The 18,023-nt window shown below is 39.6% G+C and overlaps 1 protein-coding gene across 4 annotated transcripts in view; it reads right to left on the reverse strand.

Moving 5' to 3' along the window:
- The window catches only part of kif21b (kinesin family member 21B), a 178,888-nt gene that overhangs the window by 50,320 nt on the left and 110,545 nt on the right, over positions 1-18,023 (reverse strand). For all 4 annotated transcript variants that reach the window (XM_034166974.1, XM_034166975.1, XM_034166973.1 and 1 more), the window contains exons 21-26: positions 17,583-17,748; positions 13,313-13,373; positions 13,076-13,124; positions 12,169-12,413; positions 7,687-7,755; positions 7,429-7,539 (exon numbers count right to left, since the gene is read on the reverse strand). In XM_034166974.1, coding sequence (XP_034022865.1) covers positions 7,429-7,539; positions 7,687-7,755; positions 12,169-12,413; positions 13,076-13,124; positions 13,313-13,373; positions 17,583-17,748 — 701 coding nt within the window. The remainder of the gene's footprint in view (positions 1-7,428; positions 7,540-7,686; positions 7,756-12,168; positions 12,414-13,075; positions 13,125-13,312; positions 13,374-17,582; positions 17,749-18,023) is intronic.

Consider the following 18,023-nt stretch of genomic DNA (forward strand, 5'->3'; position numbering starts at 1 on the left):
TTAGACAAGTTATTTAAAATTATTGTCATGTCTGAAGTTTATAAAGTGAAAATATCAGATATATGTTTTCGTTTTAAAGTAATGTGCTAATTTTTAAGGTTTTGTGAGCACATGCTGTGCCAGGCAGCAATGCATTATGGGTAGCATAAGGTAATCTCAGACGTTCACGACAGGACAAATGTTTCGGAGTGCCAGAGGACAAGTTGGGACGTGCCCAGCTCTCCACAATTTCTCTTATACTCACTCGACTGGTAAGCACTGAAAGCCGAGATAGGCATGTCCCAACTTGTCCTCTAACACTCCGAAACGGAGGTGTTCCTTTGTCTCGCTTCATCAGCGAATCAGTCGTGACGCGCGAAGCCTCCGCGCGGCTTTCCATGACAAAATCTCTTGTTAAAAGTGAAATCTGCCGGAAAATGGCTGATGTCCAGCTCTTGTGATAACCAGAGAAATTGCACACGACGGTCCCAGCTCCACACAGCCATCCGTTTAGAAATGATGTGGTGGTTTCTGCCTCTCGATGGTGGCTCGGAGTGCGGCGCACCGTGCGCCATTGTGGGCCGTCCTTAAAGCTGTAGTAACACTGCTTATTCTCTGAAGCCCGTAAAATTTTCACCGAAAGCCAGATAAATTTTTCGAATGGTTTCCAGCTGCCTGTCTCTAACAGTTTCTGAAAAAATTCTGATGGAAAAAAAGCCCAAATCATTCCGCCATTTCCTCGCAATGAAACGACAACGAGAGGGGTGGAGCAGTGCTCACTCATGCGCACGAAGGTTCAAGCTTGGCTGACGTAAAAACATATGAATCAAATCCATATAGTTTTTGAAAAAAATAAAAAGGTACGATATATATATATATATATATATATATATATATATATATATATATAATTTCCCCTCTTCATGAGGCATTTTTGGATGGGTGCAACCAATACTCCAGTGTGAAGCATAGTCTGGAAAATACGGTACTTGAAGAAACAGGTGGTGTAGCCAAGGAGGAACTGACATCTTGATAAAAAAGCAAGAACCACAAGCTTGGGTCTTTTTGCCACAATTGTATGCAGCATAAAAAATATTTTAAATGTCAGGGCCCCATCCTACATTTACCATTTCTTCACATGAGCAGAAATTTACAGCATGGAACAGTCATAAGAGCACACAGGAAGAGCAGAAAGGAAAATCAAGTTGATAGAAGGATAAAGTTGTCAATTAAACTCAAGGCCATTCAACCAGTCAAAAAAAAAAAAAAAAAAAAAAAAGGGGGGGGTGTACACCAGAGCCAATCCTCTACAATAGCTTGAAGGAAAAGACTGGTATAACTGAAACAGTGCAATAAAAATGTTATTGTATTATAAATATTTTATAGCCTCGGGTTTGTTGCCATTATAGCCTGTGCTTTGCAATCTGAACATGAAATAATAAAACTAAATGGTTGTGAAAATGTCTTGAGGGAACAACAGTGTTAAACTGTGATAGGAATTCCTCATTTCTTGATATCTGGTGGCCAAAGTGGATTAGCATAGCCTGAAACAAAGGTCACCTGCTTTTGTTTCAGAGGCTCAACACAAAAATTCTTTTAAATCCAGATATGGGTTTCAAATCAAGCTGGCAAAAAAACACAAGTTTGATTCTAATTCTTCAAAATGCTCATGTTTCATATCCGCTTCAAATCCCTGATCTCATGTGTCATAGGAAACTCACCTACCCCAATACATATCATATTGGTCAGCTAAAGACAAGCCTTATAGAATACTATCAACTACTCAGAAAAAAACGCTTTATCTATAACAAATGTCAACCTGCAATGATTCACAGTTCAACCTGCACAAAATATCATTACCTTTCTTGCCAGAGTGCGCCTCTTATTTGACAGCCAATAACTGATTGATAAGCACCCTTCCAGTAAGTTTAAGTTAGGCTGATTTTTAACATTAATTTGTGCTAACAAGTACAATGACTTACTTAAGGTGCATCAATGTAGGAAAATATTTATATCCATTTATCAAAATAATGGAAAAAAATCTAAACATGGAACATTATGTTTTGTTGTTTGCTTGGATGATTATTCAAATGATACACTGACAGTTTATTGAATCAGTGTATGTGCCCATTATAACGAAACATGACGCAAACCATCTTGACTTGATTACAAACATGTCTGACAAGTTTACACAGAAAGCAATGAAAATACACACAAAGGGAGGAGGAACAACTTAACACGATCAGCCCATTAACATCTGGTTCGACTTACGCCTCCTCATACACCATCATCCAGTGTCCATTCAAAAATGGCCATCACTCACAACAGCTGCATCGAAACATGACGAGCCAAATCATTTACCTACTCCTGCTCCGGATAATGAGGAGCCTCAGGCTGTAACACACAAACACCCACAGCGCACATTCAAATTAATTTCACACAGCAGCCCCTCTCACAATTAAGGGTCAATAAAGCTGAAAAATGTGCTGGATTAATAAAGATTACAAAGCAATATAAACAGCGCCGAGCACAGCCTCTGACTGAAATTAACTGTTGACATTTGTCTAAACAGAAAGCTGGAATTGACTGTGAGCAGGAAGGAAAAATGGCTTTTTTTTTTACGATTCCAGTCTCTGCGCCATGACCATGCATCTCATTTCCGCATCATGTCTGCATCTGACAGACTTACACACAGAGGTATTTCTAATAACCATTTCCACTTGGATTTAAATTTGGAGGAAAAAATAAACACCCCATCACAGACATATAAACAGAAATGTCAACCACATCACCAACATGCTAAAATAGCAACACGTCTTGTTGTTCCTCCTCATCACCAGGTGTCCTAATGATAGGTTCCTGAAAACGATGTTACTATACTCAACAAAAATATAAATGCAACACTTTTGGTTTTGCTCCCATTTTGTATGAGATGAACTCAAAGATCTAAAACTTTTTCCACATACACAATATCACCATTTCCCTCAAATATTGTTCACAAACCAGTCTAAATCTGTGATAGTGAGCACTTCTTTGCTGTGATAATCCATCCCACCTCACAGGTGTGCCATATCAAGATGCTGATTAGACACCATGATTAGTGCACAGGTGTGCCTTAGACTGCCCACAATAAAAGGCCACTCTGAAAGGTGCAGTTTTGTTTTACTGGGGGGGGATACCAGTCAGTATCTGGTGGGACCACCATTTGCCTCATGCAGTGCAACACATCTCCTTCGCATTATCCGTGAAGAGAACACCTCTCCAACGTGCCAAACACCAGCGAATGTGAGCATTTGCCCACTCAAGTCGGTCACGACGATGAACTGGAGTCAGGTCGAGACCCCGATGAGGACGACGAGCATGCAGATGAGCTTCCCTGAGACGGTTTCTGACAGTTTGTGCAGAAATTCTTTGGTTATGCAAACCGATTGTTTCAGCAGCTGTCCGAGTGGCTGGTCTCAGACGATCTTGGAGGTGAACATGCTGGATGTGGAGGTCCTGGGCTGGTGTGGTTACACGTGGTCTGCGGTTGTGAGGCTGGTTGGATGTACTGCCAAATTCTCAAACGCCTTTGGAGACGGCTTATGGTAGAGACATGAACATTCAATACACGAGCAACAGCTCTGGTTGACATTCCTGCTGTCAGCATGCCAATTGCACGCTCCCTCAAATCTTGTGACATCTGTGGCATTGTGCTGTGTGACAAAACTGCACCTTTCAGAGTGGCCTTTTATTGTGGGCAGTCTAAGGCACACCTGTGCACTAATCATGGTGTCTAATCAGCATCTTGGTATGGCACACCTGTGAGGTGGGATGGATTATCTCAGCAAAGGAGAAGTGCTCACTATCACAGATTTAGACTGGTTTGTGAACAATATTTGAGGGAAATGGTGATATTGTGTATGTGGAAAAAGTTTTAGATCTTTGAGTTCATGTCATACAAAATGGGAGCAAAACCAAAAGTGTTGCGTTTATATTTTTGTTGAGTGTATGTGAGTGGCCTCCCTTTTTATATGCACCCCCCTAAACCCCCTGTATGCAGACTGAAAAAGCCCTGCAATTACAACTTACTGATAAATGTATCTTAAAGTAACCTGTGATTGTGTTTTTGAAACAAGATCGCAATCAAAACCTGGATTCAATGCTCCCCCACCCCCCCACCCCCACCAATAGCTTTTACATGGTTTTAAAATGGACTTTGTCATACTGAGATTCATCTGTAGTTAAACAGTGTGAGTAGCACAAACTTAATAATAATGTATTTATATAGCGCTTTCTAAAAAATAAAAGCACTGAATAACATGAACCCCAAAATTAAAACTACAACATAACACACATAAGACAATATAAAGGGACAAAACTCTCATTAAAAGCATTACCAATAGACAACATTCTTAAAATAAAGGAGGTAATAAAAAACCAACCCCTCAACCACCCTTACAACTACACATCATCGAACATAAGCAGTGAAAAATAAATGTGTATTGAGTCTGGACATAAAGGTATTCACGGAACTCAACGGTTGATCTTCAGCTAGTGGACTGTTCCACAGAATTGGAACATGATGCACAAAACTCTACTGCCTGCGGTCTTCATTAAGCCTGGGAACAGACAACAGACCAGCATCCTGGGATACGTGCCGGTACATTTGTCTGCACCAGCTCAGCCAGGTAAGAGGGCACCAGGGCAAACATTTCTTCTTCAAATCTGTACAAACCTGCCTGTGACCCTCCTCCTCATATGTGGATAACATTCAAGCCTGTGAGACTGCACAAAGTCACTGCTCTGCTTGAGAAAATGAAATTTTCCTCCTGTCCTAATGATGTTCTTCCAACAGGACGGTTTCAACTGTCATCAGGAGATGACAAAGTCCCCGGTCCCCACAAATCACTAATACGAACTGTCAGGGTACACACATGCTAAATATAAAAATTGGTCAACTGGTTCTTGAGATACCTAACAATGGTAGAAATGACAATATCTTGAAATCACTGACCTTGAAATTGGGCGCAAGGTCACCGTAACTGACTAGGGTCGAGGGATCACCCAAGTACACCCTCATGCTAAATACAGTGGTATGTAAAAGTTTGGGCATCCCTGATGATTTCCAGAATTTTCCTTTACAAAAATCATTGGTTTGGATCAGCAATTTCAGTTAAATATATCATATAGCAGACAAACAGTGATATTTGAGAAGTGAAATGAAGTTTATAGGCTTTACAGAAAGTGTGCAATAATTCCTTCCAAATAATAATAATAATAATTCCAATAATTCCAAAATTAGGCAGGTACATAAATTTGGGCACCCCAACAGAAAAAATACATCAATATTTAGTAGATCCTCCTTTTGCAGAAATAACAGCCTTTAAACGCTTCCTATAGCTTCCAACAAGAATCTGGATTCTGGTTGAAGGTATTTTGGACTATTCTTCTTTACAAAACATCTCGGGTTTGTTGGTTTTCAAGCATGGACAGCCCGTTTAAAATCACACCACAGATTTTCAATAATATTCAGGTCTGGGGACTGAGATGGCCATCCCAGAACGTTGTACTTGTTCCTCTGCATGAATGCCTTAGTAGATTTTGAGCAGTGTTTAGGGTCATCTTGTTGAAAGCTCCAGCCCCGGCGCAACTTCAACTTTGCACAACTGATTCATGAACATTGTTCTCAAGAAACTGCGGATATTGACTGGAATCCATGTGACCCTCAACTTTAACAAGATTCCCACCTGCACTGGCTGACACAGCATACATAATATTCCTAAATTGGAACACCTTGTGTCCAAGCTTGAATAGGAGATCATTACACTATGTAACACAATTTTTGTTCGTGGCTTCTAAGTGTTATATTTCAACTGCTTATGTCTAAAGTCTGTGGAAAAATGACTACATTCAGCACAAACTTTGATTTTATTGTTTTTTTATCATTCTAGAAAGTTCTAAAAGTTTCTTGAAATTTCTAGATAATTCTGGAAACTTCTAAACAATTCTGGACAGTTCTAGCAGTTAAAGAATATTCTAGAAGACTACTCAGTAGTGGTGAAGACGAATCGAGAATATTCTTGAAAACAGACAAATTTCAAAATATTGTCCTGATCACAGAAGCAAAGTTTCTGTGGAATAACAGCTATTTTCTATTTATTGAAGGTATAACAGGTTAGGAAAACACACTGTGTACCCAGGAACAAAACAAAAATAAAAAATTTGTTACATAGTGTTATTCACACGTTTATATCTTCACGTTTGGCCTACTGTAAGTCATTTTACCTGTCTAAATAACAAGGAGCTTGACAGGTTGTCAAGAACTCTGCTGGAAGGCTTTAAACTGGAACACACAAATGGGCCCATATTATGCCTGTTTTAGCCTCCCTTCACTGGTTACCAATGAACTTTAGAATACATTTTAAATTCTTGACCCTAGCTTTTAGAGCCTTGTATGGTCAGGCTCCTCCTTACATCTATGACCTGCAACAGCTGCACACTCTGACCTGCAGTCTGATGTCTGCAGACTTGTGGTCATAAAAACCCATTTCAAGATGCAAGGTCATCGCTCCTTTGAAGCAGTAGCAACTCAGCTGTACAACACTACCTCTTTCTCTTCGCTACCTAGATGCCATTGATGTATTTAAAAATTGAATTTTTATTTCACCAGGTTAGTCATATTGAGATTTGCAAGGGAGACCTGGACAATTTAAAGTTTCCAATTCACCTAACCTGCATGTCTTAAATGTGAGAGGAAACCGGAGCACCTGGAGGAACCCCATGCAAACACAGGGAAGACATGCAAACTCCATACAGAAAGGTCACAGATGGGAATCAAACCCATGACCTTCTTGCTGTGAGGCAACAGTGCTAACCACAAATCCACCGTGCTGCCCAAAAAAGGAGTTAGACTTTTCTTTTTTAAACAGGCTTTTAGTCAGAGAAAGGTTTTTATTGTTTTATTCTTATTGTGTTTTTTTCCTGTTTTTAAAACCTATGTTTTAAATTTACCCTGTCTGTATTTTATGTATTTTACTTGTTTGCTTTGTGAAGCACTTTGTGATTTTATATCTGTGAAAGGTGCCTATATAAATAAAATGTACTTGCTACTTACTTACAACCATTCAGGATCTTATAGCTTAATGACAGAACCTTAAAATCCACCCTCCTATGACCAGGTATCCAGTGCATCAAAGCAAACACGGGCATAATAATATGATCAAATCTCTTGGTCTTAATCTCTGACGAGTGATTCCTCTAAACTGCAGAGCAAAGTGCTTTCCTCTGAAAGACTTGACCTTCAGCCAATCTACCAGGCCAATAACTACCTTAAGCACAGCAAGAGAAGAAAAGAAAGGGATGATTCAGAGTGGAACCAAATTGATCAGATAACAATGTGAAGATGAAAAAGATTTACTTGTATGAGCCATGTGTATGTGCACAGAAGTGAGTGTAAAATGTACTCACTTGTCAAGTGCAGAACCCTGTGCTTGGTTGCTGGTGAGCCTTGAAAAGACGTTGCGATCATTTCTGGTCCTCAGCGGGGGAGAGGAAGGGGGGGTATAACCCTCAGTGGGCCTTTGATAGGAGGTTAGAGAATGAGAAGTGATGATGAGAGTGGTCAAGAATAAGAATGAAAATATTTTGGGCGGGAACTACAGGAGGCCTGAAGCATAGTCAAACATATGTAATTATTCTGGCTGCAGGTTTGAGGACTGCATGTACCTGTACGCACGATCGTAAGATTTCCTTCTGGTTAGGGGGGAGGTGTCGAAACCCCGAGACTGTCTGGGACTGAAGGTGAAGACATACACACAAGCAAGCTAAGCTAAGCAGAGCTTCAAGGAAATGCACAGGTACAAAAAGAACTTGCATCTGCATGTAAATGAGGCTATGATGTGAATTTTCAAGCAACAAGGCATTTATGCGTTCAGCAATATTTCTAGCAGGCTAAAGCAACCGACAAGTTTCTTTCTTTTAAATTGCACACAGGCCGGGGGCTACAGGACAGCAGGGGTAAAAGTTTTTACATCAAAGCAAATACGGATCTGAACTACATTTCACAGTGCGAATGGAATAAAATGAGCACTCTCAGAAAATGTGTGTGTGTGTGTTAAACTGCAAACTGTTAAAATAAAAGACCATGAAAGTGGTGTGAGAAAGTGGACGTGCAAAAAATATCCTACATTAGTGCGATAAAATGTTCCATTTTGTAGATTGTTGAGCATTTAAGATAATGTGGGCCCAATCATACACACATTGCAAGCAAAGCCCAGTGCAAGGGTGATGTCCCTTGAGGGTGGCTACTGGAGTGATGCAGAGAGGTCACCCACTGCACCGTATTGCTCAGGTCCTACCCTGAGGTGTCTCATGCAGGTGAGCATAGAGAACGGCCTGATTCTTAGTAAGGATAACATCCTCCACTGTTACCAAGGAAGTTAAAAGACTCCATACCACAGTGGCAGCACTGCATAGTTGGAAACACCTATATTTGGTCCAATTTGGTCTGGTTGCTCCATTTGCCAGTGAATGTAGCAGAGTAGGTTATTGTGGTGGACCACCTCCTTCCAATTGTGTCAGATATTAAGCCCGTTATCACCTGTACTGTAGGGTTAGACATTAGCTGGGTGCTTTTCTCAGTTTACACTCCAACTGCAGTCACTGCCATCTTGTTGAAGGACACTTCCTGCTCATCATTCAGATCTTCTGGTCATGGGCGATTTTAAAAACACTGTATCAATCACCACAGAACTGATAACTACGGTGAAAGTATCTCAGTGTTACTTCATTCAGCATCAGGGACTATGAGCTGCTGGACTGTGGTTTCAGTGCTCAGAACTGCAGCATGAAACAAGGTAGTCCAACATCCGAGGTTTAGTTAAGGAAATCAATCATGTTTTTGTCGGCAGAAAGTGGAAACTCCTTTAACGCAAGGTACAGTGGGTTATTCCCACTCTGATATCAATTTCTTTCTTTAGTAACGTCCCTTCTTGTTTTATGGTGGATGTCCTTCCTGACAACACATTACATGGAGAATGGACAGAGGTGGTCTTTAACCGGAAACCCTCTGCTCTGGAAAACAAGCGCAGTAACTGTTTGGAAACCAACCTGTTTGAATATAATGAATTATCAATTACCATAACTTCAAAAATGATGTCACTCATCCTGCAGGTTTCTAAAGTTCATCAGCTCAGAGAAATGCAGTATACATTCTTTTGTCAACAAATATGCAAAAATTTAAATTTTTTCCAAGTTCATGCTTTGAAAATGAATGTTAACTTAATATGGATTTAAAGGAGAACATTACATAGTGAGAAATGCAATACTTTCCTATAAGAAACATACCAACGAGCTGATATTCCACACTTTTTACACTAGTCCCGCAAGAACATACCTTTATCAGACATTTGAACTTCATCTCCCGAGCGCCCCCGGGCCGCCATCTCTGTAGAATATCCGGGTATTTCCCGCTCGCCGCTGACGTCATTGACGAAAGATTGTACATACCCACCAATGTCCACTGTTGGAATTACAATTTTGTACATGGTCCATGTCAAACACGCGTTACTTCTGTACATTAATTGAAGTCTCTCTTGCTGTGCTGCAAAACACAAGGCATAACGCAGGGTGTTTGTGGCCAATTAACAAGTGAAGCTTGAATTCAAGGTCCATTTTTGCGCGTTACACATCATCGGCATCAGCCTGCAGTTTCCGCATCCGCAAAGAATGTTGTTCAGGCGCCAAGTTTCTGTCTCAACATCTTTGCCATCCCTGACTGGAATCCAGTCGTCCATGCTCCTGGCTGGAATAGATTCTGGATCTACCGGAAGAGACTCGTTTATAGCGGCTGCAGTGGTGCCCCCCTCCCCACTTTCTTCGATCTGCTCATTCCTGTTTGTGGCGGCTGACACGGCACCCGCTTCCCTGTTGCCTTCTGCCTGGTTATTTTTCCTCCTCTTTTTCTTCTTGTCGTCGGACCACCTCGGCTGGTGGCTATATGCTACGATGTCCCTAGGATTGGGACGATCCTCTGTCTCAAACTCGGCTTCCATGGATTCCAGTGTTTTCCAGCTCAGCGGTGTCGAAGAAAGACATACTGAAATAGTGCCTCAAACAAGAGAGATGACCCTCTGCCCCATGGCCTTTCCCACTTCCTTATTTGGTCACGCCAGCTCATGTACAGTCTTTCGTCGATGACACTGGCGCTGAACGGAAATACCTGGATATTCTAGAGATGGCGGCCTGGGGGCGCTCGGGAGAGCGCAAAGTTCAAATGTCCGATAAAGGTATGTACTTGGAGGACTAGTGTAAAAAGTGTGGAATATCAGCTCTTTGGTATGTTTCTTATAGGAAAGCATTGCATTTCTCACTGTGTAATGTTCCCCTTTAACTTCATGTTTGCATTTATCTCAATTGTTTTTTTTTACTTTAGCAAAATTTTCTGTATTTACATACAATGGGGTACAAAAGTATTTAGTCAGTCCCTGATTGTGCAGGTTCTCCTACTGAGAAAGATGAGAGAGGTCTGTAATTTTCAACATGGGTACACTTCAACTGTGAGACAAAATGAGAAAAAAAAATAAAAAAATCCAGGAAATCACATTGTAGGATTTTTAAATAATTTATTTGTAAATTATGGCAGAAAATGAGCATTTGGTAAATAGCAAAAGTTTGACTCAATACTTTGTAACAATCTTTGTTGACAATGACAGAGGTCAAATGTTTCCTGTAAGTCTTCACCAGGTTTGCACACACTGTAGCTGGTATTTTGGTCCATTCCTCCATGCAGATCTCCTCTAGAGCAGTGATGTTTTGGGGCTGTCACTGGGCAACATGGACTTTCAACTCCCTCAACAAATTTTATATGGGGTTGATGTCTGGAGACTGGCTTTGCCACTCCAGGACCTTGAAATGCTTTTTACAGAGCCACTCCTTTGTTGCCCGAGCGGTGTGTTTGGGATCATTGTCATGCTGGAAGACCCAGCCACAATGCATCTTCAATGCTCACTGATGGAAGGAGGTTTTGGCTTAAAATCTCAGGATACATGGCCCCATTCATTCTTCTCTTAACACGGATCAGTCGTCCTGTCCCCTTTGCAGAAAAACAGCATGATGTTTCCACCCCCATGCTTCACAGTAGATATGGTGTTCTTGGAATGCAACTCAGCATTCTTCTTCCTCCAAACACGACGAGTTGAGTTTTAACCAAAAAATTCTATTTTGGTTTCATCTGACCACATGATATTCTCCCAATTGTGTTCTGGATCATCCATATGCTCTCTGGCAAACTTCAGATGAGCCTGGACATGTACTGGCTTAAGCAGGGGGACACACCTAGCACTGCAGGATTTGAGTCCCTCTCTGCGTAGTGTGTAGCCTTTGTTACTTTGGTCCGAGCTCTCTGCAGGTCATTCATCAGGTCCCTCTGTGTAATTCTGGGATTTTTGTTCACCATTTTCATGATCATTTTGACCCCACGGGATGACATCTTGTGTGGAGCCCCAGATCAAGGGAGATTATCAATGGTTTTGTATGTCTTCTATTTTCTTACAATTGCTCCCACAGTTGATTTATTCACACAAACCTGCTTGACTATTGTAAATTCACTCTTCCCAGCCTGGTGCACATCTACAGTTTTCTTCCTGGTGTCCTTCGACAGCTCTTTGGTCTTGGCCATGGTTGAGTTTCGAGTCTGACTGTTTGAGGCTGTGGACAGGTGTCTTTTATACAGATAACGAGTTCCAACAGATGCCATTAATACAGGTAACAGGTGGAGGACAAAAGAGCTTCTTAAAGAAGAAGTTACAAGTCTGTGAGAGCCAGAAATCTTGCTTGTTTGTGGGTGACCAAATACTTATTTTCCACCATAATTTACAAATAAATTCTTTAAAAATCCTACAATGTGATTTCCTGGATTTTTTTCTCATTTTGTCTCTCACAGGTGAAGTGTACCTATGTTGAAAATTACAGACCTTTCTCATCTTTCTAAGTAGGAGAACTTGCACAATCAGGGACTGACTAAATATTTTTTTCACCCCACTGTATAACTATGAATTTGTTTTTTTTGGTTGTTTTTTCTGTCAACCCATGTCATCTTATACTGACTTTACTACTCCACGTCATCAACAGGTCACCTCTTGAAGTTGTCACTTCTCAGGAAACCAGTTAAGTGTCTGGACTTCAGTCAGTCTCAGTATTATTACTTACAATGTGTGTCCCCTGACAGGCAGGCTGATCGTGCGAGACACCCGGTCCCTGTGGAAATGGTCTCGGAGGGACTGGCTAATTCCCAGACTCCCTGTGCCGAGGCTAAGGCCATCCTCCTGGATGTCTGTCAGAGAGGCCAGAGACTTGGTGATGTGCGGCTGCTTGGCACTAGATGAGGGGTCCAGGACAGGACCTAGATATTCCGCAGACACCGCCTTCATCTGACTCGACAAGCGAGGCTCCATCTGGGTGGAAAATGTGCAGCATTTGTGTTCCAGAAGACAAGACAAGAAAAGGGAACAATAAGGAGGGCAGTAAGATTTTTAAAAATTAAGCACTTAGACAATGATTATTTTCAAACATTGGGCATGACAGTGAATTAGGAAGCCACCACAAAACAAAGAAAATGTGAAAGCACAGAAAATAGAAAAGAAAATAGAAAAGAGCCAAGGCAGAAATGAGAGCACAACAAATAATAATTAAAAAAAAAATACAAGCTGGAAAATAATAAAGAACATAGAGAGCTAACAAGGGGATTGGAGGGGATTAGTGTCAAATCAGAGGATTCTTCCACAGAATATCAAATGAAGCCTGAGGAGGCTTTTAAATTTTTGACTGTGCACATACTGCCATCTTACTGCTGCAAAGAAGAATGGCAGCTTCTCTGAAGCTGAGCATACTACTCTAAAGACAAACGAACAGTTTGGATATTACACTACTTAAAGGTGCCATTACTGACAACACAACTGTGGCCAATGCAAAAAAATAAACAATAAATAGAACGGCAGATTAATACTGACATCAAGATCTAAAGAAAATGCAGCATTAATTTCAGCATCTATATAGCCCATTTTTCACATCTGCAACAGAGCTAAATGGCAAATTTGGCTGAAGAAAGAAGTTGCACCTTCATCTTGAAGTCATCTTGGCTGTTAGATTCTTTCATTTGCGATACACTGCAAAAAAAAAGTGTGAGTATGAGGGAACTATGCACACATGGACAGATAAGATTTGCTCAGGTACTGTATATTTAGAAAAATAATCCATTGGATGAATGCTATCAATTTGTCAAACTCGAACAAAAACAGTAGCTTTAATGTAAGAACAGAGTCTGGTGAAAGGTGCAGGCAGAGATCAGCCTCACCTGCTATCAGAGGCTTGGCTGAACTCAGATGGCTCCTCATCTGTGCTGGCGTAACCGTTTTCTAAAAGGACAAAAATCAACTCTTCATCCTGTATGTAGCTCATTAACAGTATATGATAGAAGCAGTCATGTCAGACACATTTATACGCAGTACAAAAAACGCAAGTACAAACATTCGCATTTACTTTGTCTTTTTTTTATTAACACCAGAATTTTATTGATCACATTCAACAAACTTCTGTTTTAACAATAAAGGGGATCAGCTGATGGTGGTGAAATGTAAGGCTAGCTTTTCTACAATGAAAACCAAAATGAAAAAGAGAAAATTCTACAGATGAAATAAACAGAGTTGAAGTCTCCCTCTCCTTTCCCTTCCTGTTCTTAATTAATTCTAGGTCATTACTGTAAGGAAATTAAATTAAAACTTTATAACTGCCATAAGAGCACAAGTATCTAATGACAAGCCACTGGGCATTCTGGTGATACTGTGAAGCTTGTTATACACCAAAACAAACGTGTTTGCTAATTTTAGGTTGCCATCAGTACTTGTGAAATAGAAGCTCAGGGTCTGTAGCCACGAAGCATCTCAGAGTCCTCTCAGAGAGCTCCTAACTTAGCCTAAAAATTCCTGGCAAGGAATCTTAGCATAAGAGTAATCCAGGTAGTGTCTGAGAGCAACTCTGGTCAATGAGTGGACAGAAACTTTTATAAACTTTTTGACTCCGTTGCTTAGTATGGCATAGTCCTCTAAGAGCTGTGACTGGTTGTAACAAAAAGTGAAAGAACAAACTGTGTTCCGCCCTCCTAGTTATGAATGAACAGTAAAATCAACTGATCATATAGACTGAACTGTATTAAGAAACGTGTAATCGTGAAAATAATTTAATGCCATGATGGTGAAACTCAGCAAAATTAAATGAATTACACAGCTTCAAAATGTTTGTACGTACCTCATTCACATGAAGATTATTATATTGATTAGCCTGTTATGTTTACTCTCCATGCTGGTAATAACACACAAGTGATGAGTGTGAGAAGTGCGATTGCAGCACACAAGCAAAATTATTCTCAAACAGGTGTGCTTAGGCTGTGGCTGCTGACATCACTTTGATATTAATAATTTTATAAATGTTATAGACTTTAGAACACCCTTTATTAGAATATAGAATGCCCTTTATTGTCATCATCCAAAACGCACAGTGAGGTTGGAGACAGCTTATCCTTTTTAAGTGCAAACAGATAAAGTAAAAACAATAGGTATAAACAGTTCCAAGTATAAAATCCTACAGGATAGTCCGATGAAAATCTCGGTGTACAAATATAAGATAAGATACACACACACACACACACACACACACACACACACACACACACACACACACACACACACACACACACTGTGGGCTGATTGAAAGGTTTTGAGCCCAACCAAGACGAAACTACAACTGAACTACTTTATTTTTCATCATAATCACCATCCAACTCCACACGCTATTTCCAGCATCACTGCAGTTCCTTAATACCATTCACACAGAAGGTCTTATTCTGGAGAACCGATCCTGACTTTTCAGGGTCAGGCTTAAATCTTTTCAATCACCCCTCGTGTATCTCAGGAACTGCTACAGTCTTAATTTTGATGTCAAAGTATTTACAAGATATACATTTTTACAGATGGAAAATGTTATCAGAAACTAATACATTACCATGGAAACTACCAAAAGCAATACAATTCAATCCTAAGGCTTGAGACAAGATACTGGTCTTAAATTACTCTGACTCCAACTTTCTTAGAATTCAACCTTTTCCTTACCACTGTTGCCTGTGTGCTTGCTCTAGGGGTTGGTAAGGTTAGACCTTACTTGTGTAAAGTACCTTGAGGCAACTTTGTTGTGATTTGGCGCTATATAAATTAAAAAAATTCCTTAAAATAATCAAAAATGCCTGTTTTCACTTTTTAGTGACTCTTCCTCAGGAATTTTAAGATTCCATTTATTTTAATTGAACACTTTTTGTCAAAATAACTGGATATTTTTGTTTATGGCACTTTGATGTATTTCATAATAGGTCAGCAATTGAATATATTTATTGTGGAAGACAAACATAATGTAAAGAATCACAGTGAAAGACCTACCTACCTTTCAACTGAATGCCAAAGAAAAATGTTTTTGTATATCAGTCAACAAAATTAAGACTATGGAAATTAGAACAAAAATCTGTTTGGTGAAAGAAACTTGTGACATGTTGGGTTGTACACTTTAGGAAAAAATCATCACTGTTAACATGCTAATGTTTGTGTTCTATCATTGCTGATAAAGTGAGTTGATCTGGAATAGCATACTAGAAAGCTACAAGTGAACATGGAAATGGAATGATGGGTGCACAAAAATATAAATGTGACTTGCTGCTCTAGAACTACTTTCTGGTGAGGAAATAGCACCAAAACTGCTGTCAGTGATGTCTGCAACAATCAAAGCTGTGGCATCATTTATAGAAAAACATCACAGGTGTAGATTTTTTTTTTTTCCAATGTTGTTTAATTGTGTTTTAAGAAGTTAAAGTAGTGTTCCTTTCATCTCCATTGTAGTGAAGTGGCATTATAGAAAAACCTTATATCTAAAACTATCTGCACTGTATAAACCCACAATGGGTAAAGTGTGAAAAAAATACATTAGGCTGAACTCATGTTTCAACCATTCTGACAAAGTCATTCAGTACTTCTACTGACACTGGTGAGAGGAATTTAGCTTGGCATCCACCACAGGAGACCAGTTCTTAGATCTCATGCTACCGGTTTAAAATCATTCATACACTATTAAGATTTGTTTTTGGCCAACATGTAACATGAATTCAAATTATCCAAATAGGTTAGTCCCCTCATAAAACCAAGAATGAACTTGAAGAAACACCTATACTCTTAACATCAAAATCATTAATATTTATTTTATTTTCAAAGGTAAAACACATAGCTAGTGTTTAAGACAGCCCAAGTAAAGCTGACAACCTTGTTAGCAACCACCAACAGTCAGAAGACCTAAAACACATTTCGTTTAGTATAAAATACAGTATGGTAATAAGGTAGTTTATTCAACAGCCACTGTGCTGTTTGTGAGCAGTAAGCATTAGCTCAAATTGATCTAGCAAGTTTTACTTTGTGCAATTAGCCCTTTATTAGCCCACTTTTTTCTGAACTTCCTAGCCATATATTCTCATCTTCTGCCCAAAATTCACAGTAATTTCTACTTCGCAATTCCAGTAAATCAGGTGCTAACAGTTGTCTCCATGTCCAAATCCATATAATAATTCTGTTAGTTTCACAAAAAAACAGAGACAGTAACACAGTGGACAGGACTTCCAGGAAGTGGAAAACGTTTTTGTTTGTTTTTCACCCACCGCTGTAAGCCACACTGATATGCAGCATCATCCAACTTTTGAGAATGTCAAGAAATAAAATCAGACTATAATTACAGTGCCTCCAAAAGTATTGGGCCCCTTGGTATTTCATACATTTTAATTTGTTTATGCCATTTCAGATACAAAAAGTAAATAAGGCTTCTCAATTTAAAAATTTCTAAAATTATTTCCCTTAAACTCAATCTCAAAGCAAATCACTACAACTTGATATAAATTAATTAAAAATATAAAAGCCAAGATAATGGGTTGCATAAGTAATGGCTGTATAACTGAGGACACAAAATGTAAAACATGCACTAAGCACAATTTCTCCAATCACAGCCACAGAAGCCTGTAACTTCTTCTAGGTTGTCTGGGTGTCTTTCCTCACTCTTCTTCTTGCACAGTCACTCACTTTTTGAGAACTGTCTGCTCCACACAGATTTACCATAGAGTGCCATACTGTTTGTATTTCTTCATAACTGATGTAAATAAAGTCTAAGACATATTCAGTGATTTGGAAATGTTCATGTATCCATCCCCTGACTTGTCTGAAGAAAACTGACAATAAAACTGATTATTTACAGGCATTATACCAAAGGGGCTGATTACTTGTGCAACCCATCATCTTGGCTTTTGTATTTTTAATTAATTTATTTCAAGTTGTAGAGATTTACTTTGAGTTTAAGAAGATAATTTAGATTTTTTTTTTTTTTTTTTATTGAGAAGCATGATTTGCTTTTTGTATTTGAAATGGCATTAACAAATTAAAATGTGTGAAATACCAAGGGGCCCAATATTTTTGGAGGGCACTGTAAGTGTATAAAAATCAAGTGCTGTTTACATAGGGTTTGCTTTTGGCCAAATGACCAGCTCTTACCTTGCTGAACATTAAGAATAAGTGCTTGCAGCTCAGGGATGTATTCTGCTTTTTCTCGTAGGGCATCAAGGATCATATGATTGTGGGATGATCCAATCACATCTGTCTGTCTCAGCTGACCCTCCAGTAGTCTGATCTGGGCCTCTTTCTGTGCCATCTGTAAGCTCTACCAAGAGAGAGAGACAGACACAAAAACACATTATATTAAAAAGAAATTGATTTCTATGGAGAAGAGTGCAACGTCAGGGTGGAGAAAGGTGGCAGGAGTGATTTCTAAGAACAGGGTACTTTCAAGTAGTGCAGCGGATAACTGAAAAAAATACTTCAAATGGTGATGCAAGCACCAAATTTGGCACACATACTCCTTAGACATTACTGTTTTAAAAATGCCGGGTACCCACGTGAACTTTCAATAGGCGGCCAAGAAGGGGTCAATTGAAG

Source organism: Thalassophryne amazonica, chromosome 3, assembly GCF_902500255.1.
Source record: "Thalassophryne amazonica chromosome 3, fThaAma1.1, whole genome shotgun sequence".
Taxonomy (NCBI): domain Eukaryota; kingdom Metazoa; phylum Chordata; class Actinopteri; order Batrachoidiformes; family Batrachoididae; genus Thalassophryne; species Thalassophryne amazonica.